This window comes from Zea mays, chromosome 10 (assembly GCF_902167145.1).
Source record: "Zea mays cultivar B73 chromosome 10, Zm-B73-REFERENCE-NAM-5.0, whole genome shotgun sequence".
Taxonomy (NCBI): Eukaryota; Viridiplantae; Streptophyta; class Magnoliopsida; order Poales; family Poaceae; genus Zea; species Zea mays.
The window spans coordinates 27680265-27704776 of record NC_050105.1 but is presented as its reverse complement, the minus strand read 5'-3'; the positions used below and the strand labels follow the sequence as shown (position 1 = coordinate 27704776).

Below are 24512 nucleotides of genomic sequence, written 5' to 3'. Positions count from 1 at the left end.
TTGGTAACTGGGGTGGTTTGTATAATGGTGGCCATGGCATGGCTAATGGAGAAGCATAATCATACAAAAAGTCATCACATGAGTAGTCCTCGTGTAAAATATCATCATGGTTGTGTCCTTGATGACAAAGATCATCATGGTTATGACTTTCATGTTGAAGATCCCTTTGATGGTATTGGTGGTCTGACTGATTGATGTGTTGCATAATATTACGCAGTTGCTCAGATGCTTCATCGATTTGCTTCTAGAGCTGAGAAGGTCAAAGCATTTTTCTGTGTTTCTTAACTTGTTGATGAATAGTCTCGAGGTTACGGATCTCCTGATCGAGTTCATCATCTTGTGGTGGGGTCGTGGGGGTCAGTGACCTTTCTCTTCTGGTTTCGTGCCTCCCGGAGAAGTGTGTTTTCACCTTGATTTTGATCTAACAAAGTGATAACAGAACTAGCCGATGTGGTCTTCTTTGGGGGCATGACGAAGCTCCTTATGGTAGTAGTGTATTCACCGGAGGTGGGCACCAATGTTGGTCACTCGCTTTTGATACCTTCGAGATATCAAAAACAAGGCAACATAGTTAAATCAAGCTTCATCCTCATCCTTTAAATTGCCGCTCTTGAAAGGGGTCGATTAAAGTATGAAGATATGAGAAGTAAACGGAGGAAGTTAAGGACATTAAGGACAAATTTGTGCAAAATAAAATGATGAAGCATATGATTCGACCTCATAAGATATTGTTTTCGTCTCTTATTATTACTCAACAAAATATTATGGGTATACCTTCAATTCCTTGGAATTACAAGACGAAGGTAAAGGAAATACAGCTTCGTAGGCATAGCAATTCAACTTTCTCTAGCTGAAAAAGTGTGTCAATGCATGGCACTGTTTCTCTATTTATAGGCGTGAGGTACAACTTCAGTAAAATTACAAATATGCTCTTGAGCCTATACAGTTGTACCAAGGGTAATGTTGTCTTTTCTTCTCATATTTTTGCTAAGTAAGTCATGGTGACCTTGTCTTACTCTATTCATCTTCTTCACCACATGCATGTGTCCATAATCCCAAGCTCTCAACTTCGTCTTTGTAACTATGATGGATGTACATCGTCCCTGGACGAAGGTGTCCTTCGGTATCTGTCTCGCTACACTTAAAATAGGCTGAAAATAACTGGTTAGTTAATGTTTTGAGGATCTTCGGTTAAAGAGGGCCCCAACATAGACGAATCTGTAGGTTCGAGAACCACTAAAATTGGAGTTAAAACGTGAAAGATATGGAATAAACAAGTTTTGGGGCTATTTTGTATTAAATTGATGACTCCAGAGACTATTTGTAAACTCCAAGGACCTATATGCAATTTTAAAAGTTAACTTCGAAGGCCTCGATATAAACCTCACCCCTTAGTATGATGGAATACATTTAGTAAGAGCTTAGGGGTCAATCTGCTAAAAACATGACCTAACCGTAATTAGTTTTGAATTGCACAAGGTCGTGGGTTCATTTTAATAAAACTCAAGGTCTCTTTAGAAATTCGGCTCAACCGTTACAACCTTGGAGTGTCTGGATCGTCCATCTCGCAATCTGGCTAGAACCAAATCCCCAAAACGGTATCCACTTGATATTAATCATGAGCGTCCATCTGTGAATCAACGAACTTGATCTAAATAGGAATCTGACGGTCAAGGCGCCCTACCCGCGGCGGCGATCTCATTAAAGGCACGCGACTTGACGCTCTCGTGCTCCAAGTACTCATCCGAAGGGGTGTTTGGTTACCCCAAACTAAACTTTAGCCCCTATCACATCGAATGTTTGAACCTCCGTTCCGGGTATTAAATGTAGTCGGATTATAAAACTAATTTGTCAGCCGAAGATTAAAAGACGAGACGAATCTAGTTCAGTTGGTTGGGTCTATATTTCATACTCCTATTTGAAAGTCAAACGCTTGATGTGACCCGGGCTAAACTTTAGCAGGGGCAACCAAACACCCCTGAAGGGTTCTACACAATATAAGGACAGAGACAAATCTATTGAGGGGTGTTCACTGAATCGTGCAGTGCCTCATCATGTTCACATCGAATGTGTAACACCTCATCTACTCTCAGACTAGCGGTACTTACTCCTGACAGACCTTTAGGATCATAAACCATCCTTATAGACCAACACGAATCTTTTACTCGCACTTTGTCCTCACTTATGCGCACCCGATAAGATTTTTCGGTCGGTCATTCATCCCAAGATTACTCTGGGCCAAGCATGTTTGACCCCGAGATTATTTCAAGACATGTTTCCGAAAAACAAGATGCACCTTGTTAATATGAGTACTCTATTAATTCTATTAAGAATTGGACCAGAATATCATACAATTTACCAAGGCCAGGATATCACAATCGAATTATTCTAGGGGGGGCTATAGTGTTCTTTTATTCTTCTCGAGGGAGATTGCATAGTTTACATAACAACCTTCGCAATGAGGATAGCATGAACAAAAACTCGTTACAAGCTTTGAATCCAATGCCTAAGTGGATCGGCCACCGTCCACTTAAGTTTGTAACCTATAAGGAACATTTCTTTCTTGATGCCTCTTTGCAACTGATTGTTGTGAGCGGGATTTAGGGTTTAGGTGTGGGCGTGTGTGGAAAGCAAGCAACAAGCAATGGGGTGCGACCGGGGGGTATATCGCAACGTGGGTTGGCGGTCGTTAGGCGGTTGCAACGACCGAGGTTGTTAGGAGGGAGAAGCTTCTGCAGACTCGGCCCACATGCCAGTGAGCGCTAGCGCGGCTGCGAGATGCTAGCAAGCCGGCTGCGAGATGCTAGCAAGCGGGCCTGCAAGATCAGCGACCGACATGAACGCGTAGCACTAACGAGAGGGCTCCACCTGTCGACGTCAGCATCCGCTGTTGGGTTGGGCTAGCTAAGGAATTGGGTCAGTGGGCCAATGATCAGGCCGAAGAGGTAAGCTTCTTCTCTTTTTTTGTTTTTCTTTTCTATTTTCTATTTCAAATTTTTAAATTACAAATTAGATTTTTTGAATTTCAAACCTAATTTAAATGCAACACACAAAATCCAACTGATGCAACAATATGTATTTAATTTATCAATTATTCCTTTATTTAGTTGATTCAAATAATACTTATGAATATGTATTAAAATAAACAAGAGTTTCACGTAATCCCATAATTTAAAAGGAACTATTTATTCCCTTCCTGAAATTCCCTTTGAAACCATGGTATTACAATAATGATGCTGAGTCGCCTTTGTCCTCGTCGCATTCGCCTCCAACAAAGCCCCCGTTTCGCGCCAGCTTATATATGTAGACAAATTATTACTGTCAGTATATGTAACAAGACAACAAAATCCCGGCCAGTGGCCAGCAAATAACGCCACCAAATAAGTCAATAACGAGTTGTTCAGAAACTCGTCCGAAAACCACATGTACAAAACACCCCAGATACAGCGGCGTTACCTGCTTCTTTTACATCCAAGGTAATCTAAAACCTCCTCGGTTTCCCTACCCTAGCAGATTCTAATGGAAAGCAAATGGGCTTCCGGCAACAAAGTCTGTTACACGCTAGGCTAGCGAAACATGGCGCAACAGATGACGTTGCGCTCGGTATCTCGTCCAGTCAGCAGCAAAGGCTGAGAGGCAGCGCGTTTCCCCACATGAACAGCAGGTGGTCACTGCTGTGCTTCAGCGGATGTCAAACCTCAAGGGGAGAACTCTACCTGCCATAATCACGGCAATGGGTTGAGCGAGAACAGGTCCTAAGCTGCACATGGGGAAAAAGGTTTCATCGCTTCCGGCCCTTTGATCTTGAAGCAATCAAGCGGATGGCCTGCTTCCCCAGCTCCACGTTCTCAGACCTGCCATTGTCTAACTGAATACACAGTGTGCCACCCATGACATTCGACACCATCCCTTGATGCCTGCCAAGATGAATGCTGGTGTGAGTCCATATGTGTTAGTAATCAGAAAAGATACACAATCAGATACACTTAGCAGTAGCATTAAGCAATGTTGGTTTCATTGTCAAGCGGTAAGCAAATGGTAACTAGTACAATGTTCGTACGTTGCGACGGCACATAATCATATTTAATGACTACCGACAGTGCAATGGGCGAGAGTCTAGTAAGCCAATGTGCTGGACCTCTCCACAAAAAAATACACATAAAAAATAAATTTAATATCGAAGTGAACATATAGTCCATATACCAGATATTAAACTGATACGAACAAATATTACACTTTATCTTAGCCAAAAGACCGAGAAAGATATGAGTTGAAAATGAGTCCAACCCCCTTTTTTATACAGCTTGCTTGGTCGCTCGTTCTCCTTCAACTAGCAGGATAGTACTATGTGGGAGCGCTACGCTCGTGCGGCTTCCTGTCGTGTTGAGCTTGGATGGTTTTTCACGGCCCATCTGTGACCCAATGGTAAGGGAGAAACGGGGGAGAGAAACAGTTTTAGACCCATGCCCTGTCGTGTTGAGCTTGGGTTAGATTCTCACGACCCATGTGTAGGTTAATGACCCACTGGAAGGTGAGAAACAGGGGAGAGGAGAACAGATGTGCGCTTCGCGCGCAACGCAAGATGATCGTCGAAATTGGTGCTTGAAAGGAGTAGAGATTGTATTACAGGAGGCATATAGGGCATCAGGAAAATGCAAGACTCCATAAAGCTGTCCAAGTAGCTAACGCATGTACTGTTGTCGCTAGCATAATATATGATACAAAATCGTGCCAAAAAAAAGGTTAAAGGGAGAACTAACCATTTGCCATCAGAAGTTAGATGGACTTCAATCCTCTTTCCGATAGCATCCTTGCCCAACTTGCGTAGGATCCAATTTGCGTCCATCACTTCATCATCAGTGCTCTGATGATGCCTCTTGGCTGGAGTCGTACCATCCAAACCATCTGCCTTCTCCATCGAAGGCCTCTTCCTCTTTGATCTCTGGCCTTTAGCAACATTGAACTGGTCTTCTTGCTGAGAAACCCAGGAGGTCGGCTCCTCTGGTTGAGAGGCCTGGGTGTTTAGCTGCTCATAATGTGGACGCTTAAACTTGAGTTTGAGCAATGATGGCTTCAAGTTATCAGGAGAGTCAGCAGTTCCCTGGTTCTCGTCCACCTGACTAGAATGAGATTGTTTCTGTGCAAATGGCCGGTTTCTAGTACCAGTTTCATTTCCATTCTCCATTCCAGAAATTAGAGCATTGCTCCTTTTCCCAGTTGCATGCTTTTTTGAGGTACCAAGATCACCCAAAAGGCTATTTCTTTGTTGTACCCCAGTCTCTCTAACTAACTTCATTACACTTCTCTCTTTTACCTCGCTTCTTGAACCTTTCAGCTGGCTTGTGACATCTAATTTCCGTCCTGAAAGAGGCGACTGTGTGAAAACTTGTTTTGTCCTCAACATAGCATCATAAGAATGGAAGAACCAGACATACCATAAAACACAGGTTTCAGGAACTTATTTGAAAATGCAGTCCAACAAAGCATTAATAAATAACTTCATGGGTACAAGCAGAAGTTAATACCAAGCGCAACAAATTTGAAAATTAGGAACTGAAACAACAGTTTTACAGGAAGGCACCAAGATACCTGAAATTAAGCACTCAATGGGTACATCCAGGATTTTGGCCAAAATGCTAGGATTTTAAAGTTCAATCCGAAAAACAGAAGAAAACATTCCAAACAACGCCTTTTGACTACCACCAAAATATCAAACTGCTATAGTTCTTAAACGCTTAGGGCTAGTTTGGAAACACTGTTTTTCCAAGGGATTCTAATTTTTCCAAGGGAAATTAGTTCATATTCCCTTGGGAAAATTGAAATCCCCTGGGAAAACGATATTTCCAAACTAGCACTTAGAAAGAAAAAAGGCATGAGTTCATTCTAGCATGCCCATAGGATACCTTGTAAGCAACCAAAATTTTGAAGCATGTGATTGTGCATGCTAAAACATTTATTATATATAGCAGGGAAATAGAACTGGTAAATGGTGAACTTCCAGAAAACGGGCACATACCATGTATTGATCCTAAATCTTGCTCTCTTTGATAATTGGACAGCTCCGACTTAGGAGAGCCACTCCTAGTTTTATGCCGTGAACCAAGATGGATAACCAACTTGGTAGCTTTTCCAGTGTCAGCCTTGGAAGTATTTTCTTCACCATCTTTGTAATGCAAACTCGAAACCTTACTGCCTTTAATCTTGACTTTGGGTATCATATCAGCATTGTTTGTCACAGCTTTCATGGATGGAGATTTCAAATTCTTTTCTGAACTTCGAGTTGAAGATGAAATATAGGCATTATCATCATTCTTAAAAGGGCTCATATCATGATTGCCATCTATACTTTGATCTCCCAAACGGCTATTTGATGATTTAACATCATGCCTCCTCTCCAGAAATATTTCATCATGGCCATCATTTGTTTTATTACCCTGACCACCTTTCTTTTTGGAAGGCTTTTTATTTGATCCAGAGCTCTTAAAAACAACCTTCTCTTGCTCAGGTGTATCCGGTGGAGGCTTACTACTGTTACTTTTTAATGAAAATTTTAGTGTATTTCTACTCTCACTTTTCAATACGTATGCACCAAGTTTCTCATCATCCGAGTTTGGATAAAGCGGTGACACATCTTCAAGAGAAGGCAGTTTAGCAGCAGCCCGCAAAGTAATCATGAGCTCATGATCAGCAACATCCCTCCTCTTCCAAAGCTCCCGGATTGCATCCTCAGTGTCCCTGATCTGATGTTAGCAAAATGCCAAAATGGGTGTTAGATGTAAGATGACACAATATAGCAGTGAGGCATGACGACAGAAGTAGTTATCACCTGGGAGCATTCGCCACGGCATGCTGCACATGTATACTGAAGGTTTTGATCAGCTTGGAATTGTTGGTACTTTTCCTCACTGCGTAACATATGGAACAACAGTAAAGCACACACTGAATGAGTAAAATAAGGCGGTGCAAAGGAGGGTAATGTTTGAAAAAATAAGGTTATTATTCAGACAAACACATAGGATTCACACTCATACAGACCTGATGCCATCACACTCAATATGCACCCACTTTTCACAAACATCGCAGCAAACCATAGGTATCACTTCAGAGTCTCTATAAACCTTACAAGAGAGGGAACCCAAAGCAGGAGATGTCATATAAGCATAAGTCAACAAAACGAAAAAATGGTATTTATGAACCAAGACTACTCATACTTCGACTCAAACTGAAATGAAGTCTCAATCAAAGAGGCTTCGAACTATAATATAAACGAAAAACTTCCCTCACAAAATACCTTGCGCAGGCAACCACTATATTGTAAGGTTGTGAGGCATAAACAAGAAAAAATAGACACTCCAAAATTGAACAGAGCATAATAAATTTCAAAAAGCTCAAATAAATCATTTTGGTACTGAGAACATAGCATTTGTACCTTCAAGCAAACTGGACAGTAATTTCCTTTCACAAACAATCGTCCACACGCATCACAGCATGTGTACCCCAAAAACCACCTATATATACAAATTCAGTGTTACACACAAACAAAAAGTACGGCATAAGACACCTGGTAGTCAATACCAGTTAAGGAGATGAACATTTGAATCATTACCTTGTGCTATGGCCACTACCAGGCACACCAGATCCACAGCTGTGGCACCTTGTATGTTTTGGACATAAATATGGCCCATGGGTAACATTCTGCAATGTTCAGTGTTCAGTGATGACAAACAGATGTAAATGCTACCTATACAAAAAAATGGGTGGTGGTGGAAGGGGAGATACAATAAATTCACCTTGTGCGATGGTTGCTGACAATAACAGTGATAAGGGTCATCACACCTTTTACAGAACATCAACTTGTTGGGGTCGCCAGGACGTCGGCACACCTACATAGATGGCAAGTATTGATGTAGCAACAAATCAAATGCAGAAGCTAGTGATTCTTACCATGTAACAGAAGTGATAAATGCTATCAAGATGCAAATTCAAACATAGCACAAGAACAAGAATGAACAGGCCAAACTTGACTGAGGGGTAGAAGTTCATGATAATAGCTGGAAATAGAAAGACAACCAACCTCACAACTGCGGCAAGAAGGACAGACCCATGAGCTCCAGTGGAAAAGGTCTAGAAGAAACATTAATTAATTTATTAGAGCATGTACACGAATGAATAGAAGATGAAGAGACTATAAGAACTTTTATTACCTCTATGTTCTCCCCAGCTTTTCAAACAGTTTCTATGATATCGTTTGCTGCAGAGTTTGCAAGGAAGCATTTTGGCAGCTTTCGTGCTGCCCTCATTTTCTCCTGAAAAGCATAAACGGCACATAACCTTGACAGCAGCATTTCCTTGATCCTCTCGATCCCACTCGTCTTCATCTCCTTCTGCCTCCTGAAAAAGGGCAACGACCTTCTTGTATTACTTGATTGAAACAAAGTATAGTAATATAGAAGTATAGAAATCGATATTGGAATATTGGCATCAACTAAAGATGCAACTAAAAACTAGTAAAATTGTGCACCACTGAAACTTGCCAAAATGATGAGAAGCTGGTATCCAAGGATTAAGCATTACTACACCATGTGGTAAGTCAAAAACAAAAAAAATGAGACACCAGTAGTCTATTGTAGAAAATTGATAAGATACTGTTTAGACGAAATTAAAGTTACCTTTGACACCTAGCTAAACAGTGGAGCTAGAAAATAACAAACTAGGTATTAACTAGTGTATCTAACAGGGGAAGCTAACCATGTTTCTGCATGGTAATCATACAGGCATACAGCACGATCAACATTAATGTGCAGGCAAAGCTCCATGAGGCAGTCCAGTGTTTTCAAGTCGGACGACTTGCTGGTCGTTCTGGCTAACCGACTTGGGCGATTAATCAGACGACTTGAAAACATTGTGAGGCACAGGTCCGTTTCTAAAGCTTAGACACATTTGCTATGCAAGGCATGCCCGTTGCTAAAGCTTAGGATCGTTTATAGTAACATACAAGGTTATTTGTAGCATAAACCTTCATGGACATAATCCAGGGTCTCCTAAAGAACTTTTTTAGTCGTTTCTCACCAGTGAAGTCAAAGGTAACATCTAAAAGCACATATGGACAACACGACAACCACCTGTATGCACACGAGCTCAAAATTCAATCACAACTCTTTTTGCAAACCACACGTCACCATGCATGCAACCGTTTCAAAAGATCCACAATATCGTTTTGCGTCCAACACTGTAGGAAACTTAAAATTTCTGGAAAACCAGAAAACTCAGCCATACCTCACTAAACATCAATATGTTACCAATTTGACCACTAAACCAAAACCCTGAAAATACTACTACATCCATTCAAAATTATATAGTTTGTGTTGGCTGTTCTAGATATACATTTATAAATAGCATATATTTAGGTCGTAGAAAAGCCAAAACGACCTATAGTTTGGGACAAAGGGCTGAAAATACTACTACATCCATTCAAAATTATATAGTTTGTGTTGGCTGTTCTAGACATACATTTATACACAGCATATATTTAGGTCGTAGAAAAGCCAAAACGACCTATAGTTTGGGACAAAGGGAGTACATACATATTACAGTCTGTACAACCTCATGAACAACCCACATAAAAAGAAACAAACAGCACGGGTGGAAAAGCCAGAGCAAATGCTATCACCTGTAAACAGCATTATCAATGTCATGGCGGTGTGTACCCACTGATGCTCAGTGACGTGGATGTGAGCGCCAACAGAGTCCCAGTGCTAGGATGCCTCAGAATTCCCAAAAGGAACAGTCTTTCATCGACTGCACTCCTATAAGCCTCAAAATAAAAGCATGCAAACTTCTACAGCATGCATAAATCAGATTCCTTCGTCCCAGCCCAGAATTCCAAGTATTTCATAGCAAAACGCCACGAGCAGCCCACAACCACATAATCCAGAACGAAGACAAGACACGCTAGGCACATAACAAGCTTGAAATTCTCCCACGAACACAGGGCAGCAAACACACTAGCCAGCACAAGCGCGAAGAGAGGGAGAGAGAGAGATCAGCTGACCGGCGATCCGTAGGCGCCGCTCTCGAAGCGCCTGGCGAGGTCCTCTGCCGCGGCGGCGCCGCGCTGCGCTGCCGCCCGGCGGGCCTCGTCCTCCCCATCCTCAGGGGCCGGCTCAAGGGGCGGCACCTCCACCTGCACCGTCGCCGCATCCGCGTCAACGGCCCCTGCCGGCCGCAGCAACCACGGATCCGCGAGAAAATCCTCGAGAGCCGCCGCCGTGCCCGCCCATACCGCCGCCAACGCGCCACCTCCTCCCTTCCTCGACGCCGACGCGCCGAACCCTAGCTCGCAGTCGCACACCCTCCTGCTGCAGAGGAACAGAGAGAGAGAGGGAGGCGGCGACGCCACCCGCCCGTCAGAGCGCGCGAGCGTTATAGAGAAGAGGCAGGAGTGACGAGACAGAGACTGAGGGAGCTTACCAAGTGATGGGGCACGCGACGTGAAACGCCATGGGAGGGAGGCGATGGGGGCCGAGGCGGCCAGAGCCCAGATGGGTGGTCGCGTCAGTCTGATTCGAAATGAATTCGGGCGGAAGGGGTGGGGTTTGACGCGTTTTGAGGAAATTTGGGCAGGATTCGGGGATGGTTTGGTTGGATTTGCGTTTGGAAGTGGATTTGGAGGCGCGGGCGACACGGGCGGCGGGGAGAGGTGCGGACTGAGGAGCACGGCGAGAAGGAGGGTAAGCGAGGCGGTTTTGCAGATGGGTCCCTGCGTGAGTAGGGTTTTCTGGACAAGGTCTCTCTGTGGGGCAAAGGCGGCTAGCGCGTGGTTCTGCGAGATTTTGCGTGGAGACTCCCGTAAAGATGCGAATTTTTGGTAAAGGCTCAAGCACGCAATCTGGGAGTATGGGCCCCACATCAGACTGGGCTCGTGCGGGTTCTGCATATAAAGGGTCCTTCGTTTTGGGCTTTCGTAGCATCAGCCCATTCTCGGAGCTCCGAATGCGAAGCTGAATATGTCATGGCTATGGTTGGTAATAGACTGTGATCCAAATGCTTCGTAATATGGTAGGGTTTTAAATAAATTTTAGTTTAAAAATTAATAAAAATATGGTTTAATTTTAATCTAATCCTTAAATCAGTCCATTGTTACCTCTAGTCGCAGCTCATGCATGTTGTGCACACTTATTTGGATGTGATAAACCCTTATATTCCGTTTGGATGTTGATATTGGAGGGTATAGAATTGAATTGGGTTTGTTGGGGGCCTTCGTCCGAAAGTTCTCAAAAACATGACTAACAATGTTTCCTAAAGCATAATATATGTGCAGGAACCTTCGGACATGGGATGAAGCTGTACACAATATGGAAAGCAGGGTCAGAACGAAGGTTGAACCAGTGCCGAAGGTGTGCGCAAGGAAGCTTCGGCCCAATAGATGAAAAAGGAACCGACTTAAGGAGGAAAAGACTGTTTAGTCCTCGACAGATTGTTCTTAAGTTAATACTAAATATGAAGGGCATGAATGTAATTTTACACAGGCTGCGTCATGTGCCTATAAATAGATGAACAGTACCCTCGTATTGTTCACGTTGATTTGTATTCGCTCGTGCGTCACGCTTGTACTTACATCTTCTGTCGAGCCAAAGGTACAAATGTAATTCAATATTGTTCTTATTCTTCCATGATTATATAATAAAGATATGTAAATAATATTATGTGATTATTCATGTTATTCTCTCATGTTTCATATGTTTCTCCTTTTATCAATGAAAATTGTGATGATGAAGGTATATCCTTCATGACCTTCGTCCGAAGATCGTTATATCCTAAGGGAAATAATGCTTCAAGGGACGAAGAACATTAACCATTAACTTCTTTCTGTGTTGCCTTGTTCTTAATTCATAGCATTTGAGAACAAGTCTCCAACATTGGCGTCCACCTCCGGTGTACTCACTTCCACAACCTTCGGCAAAGCATCGACCTTCATCATGCCGCCGAAGAAGATAACAACGCCAGGGGCTGCACTGCAGCCACTAGACACAAACCAGGAGACTCTCTCTCTCTCCGAGAGGCTCTAAGCCAGAAGAGAAAGGCCACTAGTCCAACATTCCAGGAGGAGGAGTTGGACCAGGAGATCAGGGACATGGAAATCATCTACCAACAGGTGCAAAGGAAAAAGAAGAAGATGGCTCGGCTGGCCGATCTTCAAAGGAAGATCGATGAAGCTACTGAGGAAGTGCGTCATCTTGCTCAAGATGATCAAGACCGAAGGTCCCAACACAGGGAGCTTCGTCAAGAGGGCTTATTCAACGAAGATGGATGGTACGATGATTTTAATCATGATACCTTTACTTTTGATGTTGCTTCTCCTTTGGCAGCAGAATGGCAGGCTATCTCATGGCCACAATCCTACAAGCCACCCCAGCTACCCATGTACGATGGGCACTCGGACCCAAAACAATTCTTAATGAGCTATGAGGCAACAATATCCTCATACGGAGGCAATGCAGCTGTCATGGCAAAGTCCTTTGTCATGGCAGTCCGGAACGTAGCCCAAACATGGTATTCTTCCCTTCGGCCAGGGACAATCATGTCGTGGCAGAAGCTCAAGGACATGTTGGTTACCAGTTTCCAAGGCTTTCAGACAAAGCCAATCACAGCTCAGGCCTTGTTCCAGTGCATGCAAGACCATGAGGAATACCTTCAGGCGTATGTCCGAAGGTTCTTGCGACTGAGAGCACAAGCGCCCACAGTGCCCAATGAAATTGTCATTGAGGCCATGATCAAGGATCTTCGGCCAGGACCTACGGCTCAATACTTCGCCAGGAAGCCCCCTAGACTCTGGAGAAGCTGCTTCAGAAAATGGATGAGTACATCCGGGCTGACAATGACTTTCGCCAAATAAGGGAGGAGGCTTACAGATTCTCTGAGATGACCAGGGGTTTCGGAGGAAGAATCCACCCTAGGCATGTCAGATCAATCCACAGCTCCAGTCAGAATGATGACAAAGGAAGCCAGCTTTAGAGGCCACAGTACACCTCACAGTCTTTGGGGCAGCAGCAAAGCTCCTTCAGGCCACCAGCTCCAAGGGCAGAGGCGCCAGGGGCTTCGGAGGAAGATATGGGGATCAGTCCAGGAAAATCTATTGCTTATTCTGTGGTGAGGACAAGGGCCATACTACAAGAATGTGCCAAATCACTATTCTGAAGAAAAAGGAGATCGCAGAAGCCGAAGCTCGGTAAAATCAGCCGAAGCAGGTCTTGCACACTGCTTCGTGCCACTCTCCCTACATACCAGAATATGTGGGCAATCATCCTGCAGCTTTTGTTGCTTCGGCTAGCCATTCACAGGCTTCTTGGCCTCAGCTTCCACCGCCACCACCACTGCAACCTACCTATTCCCGAAGCCAGCAGCCAGAAGGGCGCCAGTACTCCCAACAACAACGTGAATTCAGGGAGGAATCCGAAGCTCGTACAGTCAATAGTACTGTGCCAGAATCAAAGCACATTTATTGAGCGATATCCTGCCTCTGAAATACTTTTATGTTCTATGTCATTTTGTTTTTTAATAAGGAACAAGCAATATAAATTTAGTTTTAATTTCTTGTAATGATTTTTGCTTCTATCAGAATGGAATATATCTTCTTCACAGACTTACGAAGCTCAAAAGTCGTTCATAAGGGAATGCAGAGCTAAAATTGTCGAAGCTACAAAAAGTCGTTCCTAAGGGAGCGCAGCGTAAGTTTTCTGCTCAAAAGTTGTTCCAAAGGGAATGCACAGCCAAATACCGCCGAAATATAAGGCGAAGAAGTTCAAAAGTCATTCCTAAGGGGATGCAGAACTTATACCGCCGAAATAGAAGGCGAAGAAGTTCAAAAGACGTTCCTAAGGGGATACAGAACTTACACCGAAAAATAAACGGTGAACACCAAAAAATAAACTGTGAAGAAGGCTCCAAAGTCGTTCCTAAGGGGATGCAGAGCTTGTGTGTTTCAATGTGGGCGTATGGGTGTGAGTCTTCGGCATCAGCATCATTGTGCATCATATCATCACATCATTCCACATTGCATCACATCATACATCATATTGTATCAATGACACGAGAATCGAATACGGAGTTGATCCTCGACAAATGCTTTGCAAAAATGAAAATGTGCTAAGGCATGAAGTAAACTTCAGGAAATACAGCTTCATCAGCCTTGTAACAGAAAAGAAGGGATCCCTTTTTACAAAGCATGGATCTTTTTCTTTACGAAGCATGAAAAGAAGGGAAGGTGTTTTTTCGCCGAAGGCTCAAAAATGGTATGTATGTAAAGTTTCATGCATCACAAAGAAATGAATTACAATAATTTACATATTCGATTCAAAGCAACACACATCAAATATTACAGTCTTGTTACAATAAAGGTATAATGTCCATTCTAGTGTCTCGTACATTGACCATCTCAAAATGTTTTTACAATAAGTTATATTCCTCTCTAAGAACTTTCTCTGCAACTTCGTGCAGTAATTTGTTAACAACTTCATCAACAATGGATTTAGCCATGTTTATAATGTCGAGCGCTTCTTTCATTTCTGGATCTGCTAGGGGATCGAACGGTTCCGGCGGTAGAGATAATTCAGCTGAAGTAGGAAAAATTTAATCCATCCGAAGCAATAAAAACAAATGCCGAAGCTAAAAGCCAAGAAACAATACATATACGCTTTTCGCGCTCTGCAGCTTCTTCAGCTTGTCTTGCTTCTACTCGGGCATCATGGGTGTCTTTTTCACTTTTCTTTATAATTTCATGGGCCATCTCTCGGCCACCATTCACCCAGATATCATTGTAAAATCTCCCGCCCATCAAGCTTGCTTCAGCTGAAGGATCCTTTGTATCATCTACGGAGAAGGTAGCTTCGGCCTGGGCCATGGTCTTGATGTGATCACATCCCGCCTTCTCTAAGATAACTGAAATTCCCCGCGCACCAGAAAATGCGCAAATATCCTCGCGATCACTCAAAATTTCATCGAAGGTCTTGACTTCTCCACTTATCCATTCAATAACACCTTCGGAGTCGCCTCGTATGAAATTTTCTTTAGAAGAGTAGGCACCCACTTTGGCGAAGCTAGCTTTTATTTTATTTACTCAATCCAAGGATTTTTCAAAACACCTTTCTTTGGATGTGCGAAGTTCTTCAACATTTTTCTCTAGATGATTTTTCCAATATTCGCTGATTTCTTGGTTAGCTTTTGCGAGTGCGCATTTTTCTTTAGCTTCGGCCAGTTGCCTCCGAAGGTCTTCAGTTTCAATCTTTTGGGCTTCGGCTTGAGCTTTGAAGCTAGCTTCGTCTTCTTTCACTTTATTAACCAGAGAGATTAAGATTTTGTCTTTTTCAAGACCTTCATTTCTTAATTCAATCACCTCTGAACGAAGGTTGTTCAGAGCCATCGTATAGCCTTCGTCTTCAATATTTTCTGCGCCCTAAGGGCATTACTAAGAATCAAGCCCTGCAAGAGGAAGAAAGGATTGAGTATGAAAAATGAAATACCATTTTCAAAATTCAAAGTTAACTTTTATATCTTTATGCTATTGTATGCTAGGCTGTCAGCAAGTTCATCATTCGATAAAATCGAAAGGTTGTCTTCCAGCTTCGGGAATCTGATGCTTTTACCTATCTCCCGGCAAACAGATATTTCTTTGTTATTGATAGTCGCCTAGAGGGGGGTGAATAGGGCAAAACTGAAATTTACAAATATAAACACAACTACAAGCCGGGTTAGCGTTAGAAATAAAAACGAGTCTGCGAGAGAGGGTGTAAAACAAATCTCAAGCAAATAAGGAGTGTGACACAAGGATTTGTTTTACCGAGGTTCGGTTCTCGCAAACCTACTCCCCGTTGAGGTGGTCACAAAGACCGGGTCTCTTTCAACCCTTTCCCTCTCTCAAACGGTCCTTTCGACCGAGTGAGCTTCTCTTCTCAAATCAAAGCCGGGAACAAAACTTCCCCGCAAGGGCCACCACACAATTGGTGCCTCTTGCTTTGATTACAATGGAGTTTTGATCACAAGAACAAGTGAGAAAGAAAAGAAGCAATCCAAGCGTAAGAGCTCAAAAGAACACGACAAATCTCTCTCGCTAATCACTAAAGCCTTGTGTGGAATTGGAGAGGATTTGATCTCTTTGGTGTGTCTAGAATTGAATGCCTAGCTCTTGTAAGTGGTTGAGAAGTGGAAAACTTGGATGCAATCAATGGTGGGTGGTTGGGGGTATTTATAGCCCCAACCACCAAACTAGCCGTTTGGTGGGGCTGACTGTCGTATGGTGCACCGGACAGTCCGGTGTACACCGGACATGTCCGGTGCGCCAGCCACGTCACCAATGCCGTTGAGATTCGACCGTTGGAGCTCTGTCTTCTGGGCCCGCCTGGATGTCCGGTGGCGCACCGGACAGGTACTGTAGAGTGTCCGGTGCGCCACTACGCGCGTGCCTGACTTCTGCGTGCTCTGGCGCGCATTAATTGCTGTTGCAGGTGACCGTTGGCGCGAAGTAGCCGTTGCTCCGGAGTTACACCGGACAGTCCGGTGTACACCGGACATGTCCGGTGAATTATAGCGGAGCAGCCGTCGCGAATTCCCGAGGCTACCAAGTTCCAGAGCCGTGTCCTCTTGGCGCACCGGACATGTCCGGTATACACCGGACAGTCCGGTGAATTATAGCGCGCCGGCTCTGAAAATTCCCGAGGCTGAGGAGTTTAGCGCGGAGTCCCCTGGCACACCGGACATGTCCGGTGGCACACCGGACAGTCCGGTGCGCCAGACCAGGGAGCCTTTCGGGATGTCTTTAGCTCTCTATTTTGAACCCAACATTGGTCTTTTGAATTGGCTTGTTGTGAACCTTTGGCACCTGTATAACTTATACACTTAGAGCAAACTAGTTAGTCCAATTATTTGTGTTGGGCAATTCAACCACCAAAATTATTTAGGAACTAGGTGTAAGCCTAATTCCCTTTCAATCTCCCCCTTTTTGGTGATTGATGCCAACACAAACCAAAGCAAATATAGAAGTGCATAATTGAACTAGTTTGCATAATGTAAGTGCAAAGGTTGCTTGGAATTGAGCCAATACTTACAAGATATGCATGGATTGTTTCTTTCATTCTTAATATTTTGGACCACGCTTGCACCACATGTTTTGTTTTTGCAAATTCTTTTGTAAATCCTTTTCAAAGTTCTTTTGCAAATAGTCAAAGGTAAATGAATAAGATTTTGCAAAGCATCTTAAAGATTTGAAATTTTCTCCCCCTGTTTCAAATGCTTTTCCTTTGACTAAACAAAACTCCCTCTAAATGAGATCATCCTCTTAGTGTTCAAGAGGGTTTTGATATATCATTTTTGAAATACTATTTTCTCCCCCTTTTGAACACAATAAGATACCAATTTGAAATTTACCAATTGAAAAATCTCCAATTTTAAAATTAGGTGGTGGTGCGGTCCTTTTGCTTTGGGCTCATACTCTCTCCCCCTTTGGCATGAATCGCTAAAACGGAATCATTAGAGCCCTTACATTACTTTCTTCCCCTTTGGTCAAAAACAAATGAGTGAAGATTATACCAAAGACGAAGTCCTTTTGCTTGGTGCTCATGCTTTCTCCCCCAAGAATGGAGAGTTGCTTGGAGTGACAGCGAAGGATGAGTTACGGAGTGGAAGCCTTTGTATTCGCCGAAGACTCCAATTCCCTTTCAATACACCTATGACTTGGTTTGAAATAGACTTGAAAACACATTAGTCATAGCATATGAAAGAGACATGATCAAAGGTATATAAATGAGCTATATGTGCAAGTCAACAAAAGAAGTTCCTAGAATCAAGAATATTTAGCTCATGCCTAAGTTTGTTAAAAGTTTGTTCATCAAGAGGCTTGGTAAAGATATCGGCTAATTGATCTTTAGTATTAATGTAAGAAATCTCGATATCTCCCTTTTGTTGGTGATCCCTCAAAAAGTGATACCGAATGGCTATGTGCTTAGTGCGGCTATGCTCGACGGGATTATCCGCCATTTTGATTGCACTCTCATTATCACGTAGAAGAGGAACTTTGGTTAATTTGTAACCATAGTCCCTAAGGGTTTGCCTCATCCAAAGTAATTGCGCGCAACAATGGCCTGCAGCAATGTACTCGGCTTCGGCGGTAGAAAGAGCTACAGAATTTTGCTTCTTTGAAGCCCAAGACACCAAGGACCTTCCCAAGAACTGGCAAGTCCCCGATGTGCTCTTTCTATTGATTTTACACCCCGCACAATCGGCATCCGAATAACCAATCAAATCGAATGTGGATCCCCTAGGATACCAAAGCCCAAACTTAGGAGTATAAACCAAATATCTCAAGATTCGTTTTACGGCCGTAAGGTGAGCTTCCTTAGGGCCGGCTTGGAATCTTGCACACATGCATACGGAAAGCATAATATCCGGTCGAGATGCACATAAGTATAGCAAAGAACCTATCATCGACCGGTATGCCCATTGGTTCCCATGAGTGTCTTGATGGGTTTGGCATCCTTCATTCCAAACTTGCTTAGAATGTCTTGAGTATACTTCGTTTGGCTTAGGAAGGTGCCCTCTTGGAGTTGCTTCACTTGAAATCCTAAGAAATACTTCAACTCCCCCATCATAGACATCTCGAACTTTTGTGTCATGATCCTACTAAACTATTCACATGTAGACTCGTTAGTAGACCCAAATATAATATCATCAACATAAATTTGGCATACAAACAAGTCATTTTCAAGAGTTTTAGTAAAGAGTGTGGGATCGGCCTTGCCGACTTTGAATCCATTAGTGATAAGGAAATCCCTAAGGCATTCATACCATGCTCTTGGGGCTTGCTTAAGCCCATAAAGCGCCTTAGAGAGTTTATACACATGGTTAGGGTACTCACTATCTTCAAAGCCGGGAGGTTGCTCAACATAGACCTCTTCCTTGATTGGTCCATTGAGGAAGGCACTTTTCACGTCCATTTGATAAAGCTTAAAGCCATGGTAAGTATCATAGGCCAATAATATGCGAATTGACTCAAGCCTAGCTACGGGTGCATAGGTTTCACCGAAATCCAAACCTTCGACTTGGGAGTATCCCTTAGCCACAAGTCGAGCTTTGTTCCTTGTCACCACACCATGCTCATCTTGCTTGTTGCGGAAGACCCATTTGGTTCCTACAACATTTTGGTTAGGACGTGGAACTAAATGTCATACCTCATTCCTAGTGAAGTTGTTGAGCTCCTCTTGCATCGCCACCACCCAATCCGAATCTTGAAGTGCTTCCTCTACCCTGTGTGGCTCAATAGAGGAAACAAAAGAGTAATGCTCACAAAAATGTGCAACACGAGATCTAGTGGTTACCCCCTTATGAATGTCGCCGAGGATGGTGTCGACGGGGTGATCTCGTTGGATTGCTTGGTGGACTCTTGGGTGTGGCGGTCTTTGTTCTTCATCCTCCTTGTCTTTATCATTTGCATCTCCCCCTTGATCATTGCCGTCATCTTGAGGTGGCTCATTTGCTTGATCTTCTACTTCATCAACTTGAGCTTCAACCTCATTTTGAGTTGGTGGAGATGCTTGCGTGGAGGAGGACGGTTGATCTTGTGCATTTGGAGGCTCTTCGGATTCCTTAGGACACACATCCCCAATGGACATGTTCCTTAGCGCGATGCATGGAGCCTCTTCATCACCTATCTCATCAAGATCAACTTGCTCTACTTGAGAGCCGTTAGTCTCATCAAACACAACGTCACAAGAAATTTCAACTTGTCCAGAGGACTTGTTAAAGACTCTATATGCCCTTGTGTTTGAATCATATCCTAGTAAAAAGCCTTCTACAGTCTTAGGAGCAAATTTAGATTTTCTACCTCTTTTAACAAGAATAAAGCATTTGCTACCAAAGACTCTAAAATATGAAATGTTGGGCTTTTTACCGGTTAGGAGTTCATATGATGTCTTCTTGAGGATTCAGTGAAGATATAACCGGTTGATGGCGTAGCAAGCAGTGTTGACCGCCTCGGCCCAAAACCGATCCGAAGTCTTGTACTCATCAAGCATGGTTCTTGCCATGTCTAATAGAGTTCTATTCTTCCTCTCCACTACACCATTTTGTTGTGGCGTGTAGGGAGAAGAGAACTCATGCTTGATGCCCTCCTCCTCAAGGAAGCCTTCAATTTGAGAGTTCTTGAACTCTGTCCCGTTGTCGCTTCTAATTTTCTTGATCCTTAGGGTGAACTCGTTTTGAGCCCGTCTCAAGAATCCTTTTAAGGTCTCTTGGGTTTGAGATTTTTCCTGCAAAAAGAATACCCAAGTGAAGCGAGAATAATCATCCACTATTACAAGACAATACTTACTCCCGCCGATGCTTATGTAAGCAATCAGACCGAATAGATCCATGTGGAGTAGCTCCAGTGGCCTGTCGGTCGTCATAATGTTCTTGTGTGGATGATGGGCACCAACTTGCTTTCCTGCTTGACATGCGCTACAAATCCTGTCTTTCTCAAAGTGAACATTTGTTAGTCCTAAAATGTGTTCTCCCTTTAGAAGCTTGTGAAGATTCTTCATCCCAACATGGGCTAGTCGGCGGTGCCAGAGCCAACCCATGTTGGTCTTAGCAATTAAGCAAGTGTCGAGTTCAACTCTATCAAAATCTACCAAGTATAGCTGACCCTCTAACACTCCCTTAAATGCTATTGAATCATCACTTCTTCTAAAGACAGTGAAACCTACATCAGTGAAAAGACAGTTGTAACCCATTTTGCATAATTGAGATACAGAAAGCAAATTGTAATCTAATGAATCTACAAGAAAAACATTGGAAATAGAATGGTCAGGAGGTATAGCAATTTTACCCAATCCTTTGACCAAACCTTGGTTTCCATCCCCGAATGTGATAGCTCGTTGGGGATCCTGGTTTTTCTCGTAGGAGGAGAACATTTTCTTCTCCCCAGTCATGTGGTTTGTGCATCCGCTATCGATGATCCAACTTGAGCCCCCAGATGCGTAAACCTACAAAACAAGTTTAGTTCTTGACTTTAGGTACCCAAACGGTTTTGGGTCCTTTGGCATTAGAAACAAGAACTTTGGGTACCCAAACACAAGTTTTGGAGCCCTTGTGTTTGCCTCCAACAAACTTGGCAACTACCTTGCCAGATTTGTTAGTTAAAACATATGATGCATCAAAAGTTTTGAATGAGATGTCATGATCATTTGATGCACTAGGAGTTTTCTTCTTAGGCAACTTAGCATGGGTTTGTTGCCTAGAACTAGATGTCTCACCTTTATACATAAAAGCATGATTAGGGCCAGAGTGAGACTTCCTAGAGTGAATTCTCCTAATCTTGTCCTCGGGATAACTGGCAGGGTATAAAATGTAACCCTCGTTGTCCTGAGGCATGGGAGCCTTGCCCTTAACAAAATTAAACAATTTCTTAGGAGGGGCATTGAGTTTGACATTGTCCCCCTTTTGGAAGCCAATGCCATCCTTAATGCCAGGGCGTCTCCCACTATAGAGCATACTTCTAGCAAATTTAAATTTTTCATTTTCTAAGTTATGCTCGGCAATTTTAGCATCTAGTTTTGCTATATGATCATTTTGTTGTTTAATTAAAGTCATGTGATCATGAATAGCATTAACATCAATATCTCTACATCTAGTGCAAATAGAAGTGTGCTCAACGGTAGATGTAGAGGGTTTGCAAGATTTTAATTCTACAACCTTAGCATGCAATATATCATTCTTAGTTCTAAGGTCGAAAATAGTAGCATTGCAAACATCAAAATCTTTAGCCTTAGCAATTAATTTTTCATTTTCATTCCTAAGGCTAACAAGAGATAAGTTCAATTCTTCAATCTTAGCAAGCAAATCATCATTATCATTTCTAAGATTGGGAATTGAAACATTACAAGCAATAGAATCAACCTTAGCTAGTAAATTAGAATTCTCACTTCTAAGGTTGTCTATAGTCTCATGGCAAGTGCTTAGCTCACTAGACAAGTTTTCACATTTTTCTACTTCTAGAGCATAAGCATTTTTAACCTTAACATGCTTCTTATTTTCTTTAATAAGGAAGTCCTCTTGGGTGTCCAAGAGATCATCCTTTTCATGAATGACACTAATCAATTCATTAAGTTTCTCTTTTTGTTGCATGTAGAGGTTGGCAAAAAGAGTGTGTAAGTTATCTTCCTCATCACTAGAGGATTCATATCTAGTGGAGGATTTAGATTTAACCTTCTTCTTTTTGCCGTCCTTTGCCATGATGAAAGGGAAATGTGCCCTTGGGCCATTTCTAAGTATTTTGGTGATTGAGTGCCAACACAAGTGCTTTAATGTAAATCTATGCCCATGGATGGACAAGTTGCAAATCAAAAGTAAAGGTATGTTTCTAAGCCTTAATACATTGGTTTTGTGTACTAATATACTTGTCTAAGTGTTAGAAACAGAAAGAAGAGAAGAGTTGGCTGTGTACAGCCAAAAGGCTGTTTCGGTCTGGGGCACCGGACTGTCCGGTGGTGCACCGGACAGTGTCCGGTGCGCCAGGCTGCCTCGGGCGAAGAGGCCGCTCTCGGGAATTTGCCGACGGCGTACGGCTAAAATTCACCGGACTGTCCGGTGTGCACCGGACTGTCCGGTGAGCCAACGGTCGGCCGGGCCAACGGTCGGCCGCGCGATCTGCGCGAGACACGTGGCCGAGCCAACGGTCGGAAGGGGGCACCGGACTGTCCGGTGTGCACCGGACATGTCCGGTGCGCCAGATCTGCAACGGTCGGCTGCGCTGTTTATGGAAATAAATCGGGCACCGGACAGTGTCCGGTGTGCACCGGACTGTCCGGTGCACCCGACGACAGAAGGCAAGGATGGCCTTCCAGATTTGTTCTCAACAGCTCCTAGCTGCCTTGGGGCTATAAAAGGGACCCCTAGGCACATGGAGGAGTACACCAAGCATTCCTACAACATTCCTGAGCACCAAGACATCGATCTCACGCATTCGTTTCATTGTGATAGCATATAGAGCTCTTGTGGAGTTGTGAACTCTTTGAGTTGTGTTGCGAGCTCTTGTTGCTACTTGTGTGCGTGTTGTTGCTCTGATCTTTTTGAAGTCTTGTGTGCGTTGCTCATTCCCCCCTTGCTCTGTGTTTCTTTGTGAACTTCAATTGTAAGGGCGAGAGGCTCCAAGTTGTGGAGATTCCTCGCGAACGGGATTGAGAAAAAGCAAGCAAAACACCGTGGTATTCAAGTGGGTCTTTGGACCGCTTGAGAGGGGTTGATTGCAACCCTCGTCCGTTGGGACGCCACAACGTGGAGTAGGCAAGCGTTGGTCTTGGCCGAACCACGGGATAATCCACTGTGTCATCTCTGTGATTGATCTCTTGTGGTATTGTGTTGTTGAGACTCTTTTATAGCCACTTGGCAATTATTGTGCTAACACTTAACAAGTTTTTGTGGCTATAAGTTTAAGTTTTACAGGATCACCTATTCACCCCCCCTCTAGGTGCTCTCAATTGGTATCAAAGCCGTTCTCTTCAAGAAAGGGACTAACCGCCCGAAGAGATGGATCCTAAGGGGAAGGGAATCGTGATCAACGATAAGGAGAAGGAGTCCTTCGTCAACGAGCCCAAAGATGACAAGCCTACCGACTCCGGCTCGGGCCATAGACGGAAGGAAGGGAAGAAGAAGAAGACAAGGCGCATCAAGGAGATCGTCTACTACGACGACAGCGACGAATCTTCCTCTTCCCAAAAGGACAACGACGATAACGACTATGACAAACAAAAGACGGTTAACTCAAACTTTTCTTTTGATTATTCGCGCATTCCGCATAGCTCAAATGCTCATTTGCTCCCCATTCCACTTGGCAAGCCTCCTCACTTTGATGGAGAGGACTACGGATTTTGGAGTCACAAAATGCGTACTCATCTATTCTCTCTCCATCCAAGCATTTGGGAGATTGTGGAAAGTGGAATGAAATTTGATAGCTCAGATAGCCCTTCGTTTATTAATGAACAGATCCATAAAAATGCACAAGCTACTACTGTGTTGCTAGCCTCTTTGTGCAGGGACGAGTATCACAAGGTGAGCGGCTTGGACAATGCCAAGCAGATTTGGGACACCCTCAAGATCTCTCATGAGGGGAATGATGTCACCTTACTCACCAAGATGGAGTTGGTGGAGGGCGAGCTCGGACGATTCGCGATGATAAGGGGCGAGGAGCCAACACAAACATACAACCGGCTCAAGATCCTTATCAACAAAATAAGGAGCTACGGAAGCACGCGATGGACGGATCACGACGTCGTCCGCCTAATGCTAAGGTCATTTACCGTTCTTGATCCTCACTTGGTGAACAATATTCGTGAAAATCCTAGGTACATCAAGATGTCGCCCGAAGAAATTCTTGGAAAATTTGTAAGCGGGCGAATGATGATCAAGGAGGCAAGGTACGTGGACGACGCGTTGAATGGCCCAATCCATGAGCCTCAACCCATTGCTCTCAAGGCAACAAGGAGCAA

General features: G+C 43.5%; 1 protein-coding gene and 1 non-coding gene across 6 annotated transcripts; both read right to left on the bottom strand.

Moving 5' to 3' along the window:
• Positions 1-3300: 3300 nt before the first annotated feature.
• LOC103640978 (uncharacterized) lies at positions 3301-10730 on the bottom strand. 5 transcript variants are annotated; one of them, XM_020545605.3, is made up of 12 exons: positions 10471-10730; positions 9671-10358; positions 8205-8391; positions 8075-8124; positions 7791-7883; positions 7607-7695; positions 7430-7508; positions 7036-7118; positions 6827-6905; positions 6017-6740; positions 4761-5361; positions 3301-3932 (listed from the first exon to the last, which is right to left on the bottom strand). In XM_020545605.3, exons 3-12 carry the CDS (start codon positions 8326-8328, stop codon positions 3782-3784), a joined length of 2073 nt encoding a protein of 690 aa, XP_020401194.1. In that variant the 5' UTR covers positions 8329-8391; positions 9671-10358; positions 10471-10730; the 3' UTR covers positions 3301-3781. The 5 variants fall into 5 exon arrangements, with proteins under 5 accessions (XP_020401194.1, XP_020401192.1, XP_008662630.2 ...); XM_020545603.3 differs by having other exon boundaries at positions 10052-10358; XM_008664408.3 differs by having other exon boundaries at positions 3301-3917; positions 10052-10358.
• On the bottom strand, positions 4080-4267 carry LOC111590410 (U2 spliceosomal RNA). Its single transcript, XR_004853533.1, has one exon. It is a non-coding gene; the product is annotated as a U2 spliceosomal RNA (small nuclear RNA).
• Positions 10731-24512: the final 13782 nt, after the last annotated feature.

Coding starts and splice junctions, on each gene's coding strand:
- LOC103640978 (XM_020545603.3), bottom strand. CDS start 10,502: ATGGCGTTTCACGTCGCGTGCCCCATCACTTG. Junction 7,696..7,790: donor GTCAGCAACCATCGCACAAG/GTGAATTTATTG, acceptor TGAACATTGCAG/AATGTTACCCATGGGCCATA. Junction 7,119..7,429: donor ACTGTCCAGTTTGCTTGAAG/GTACAAATGCTA, acceptor CTCTCTTGTAAG/GTTTATAGAGACTCTGAAGT.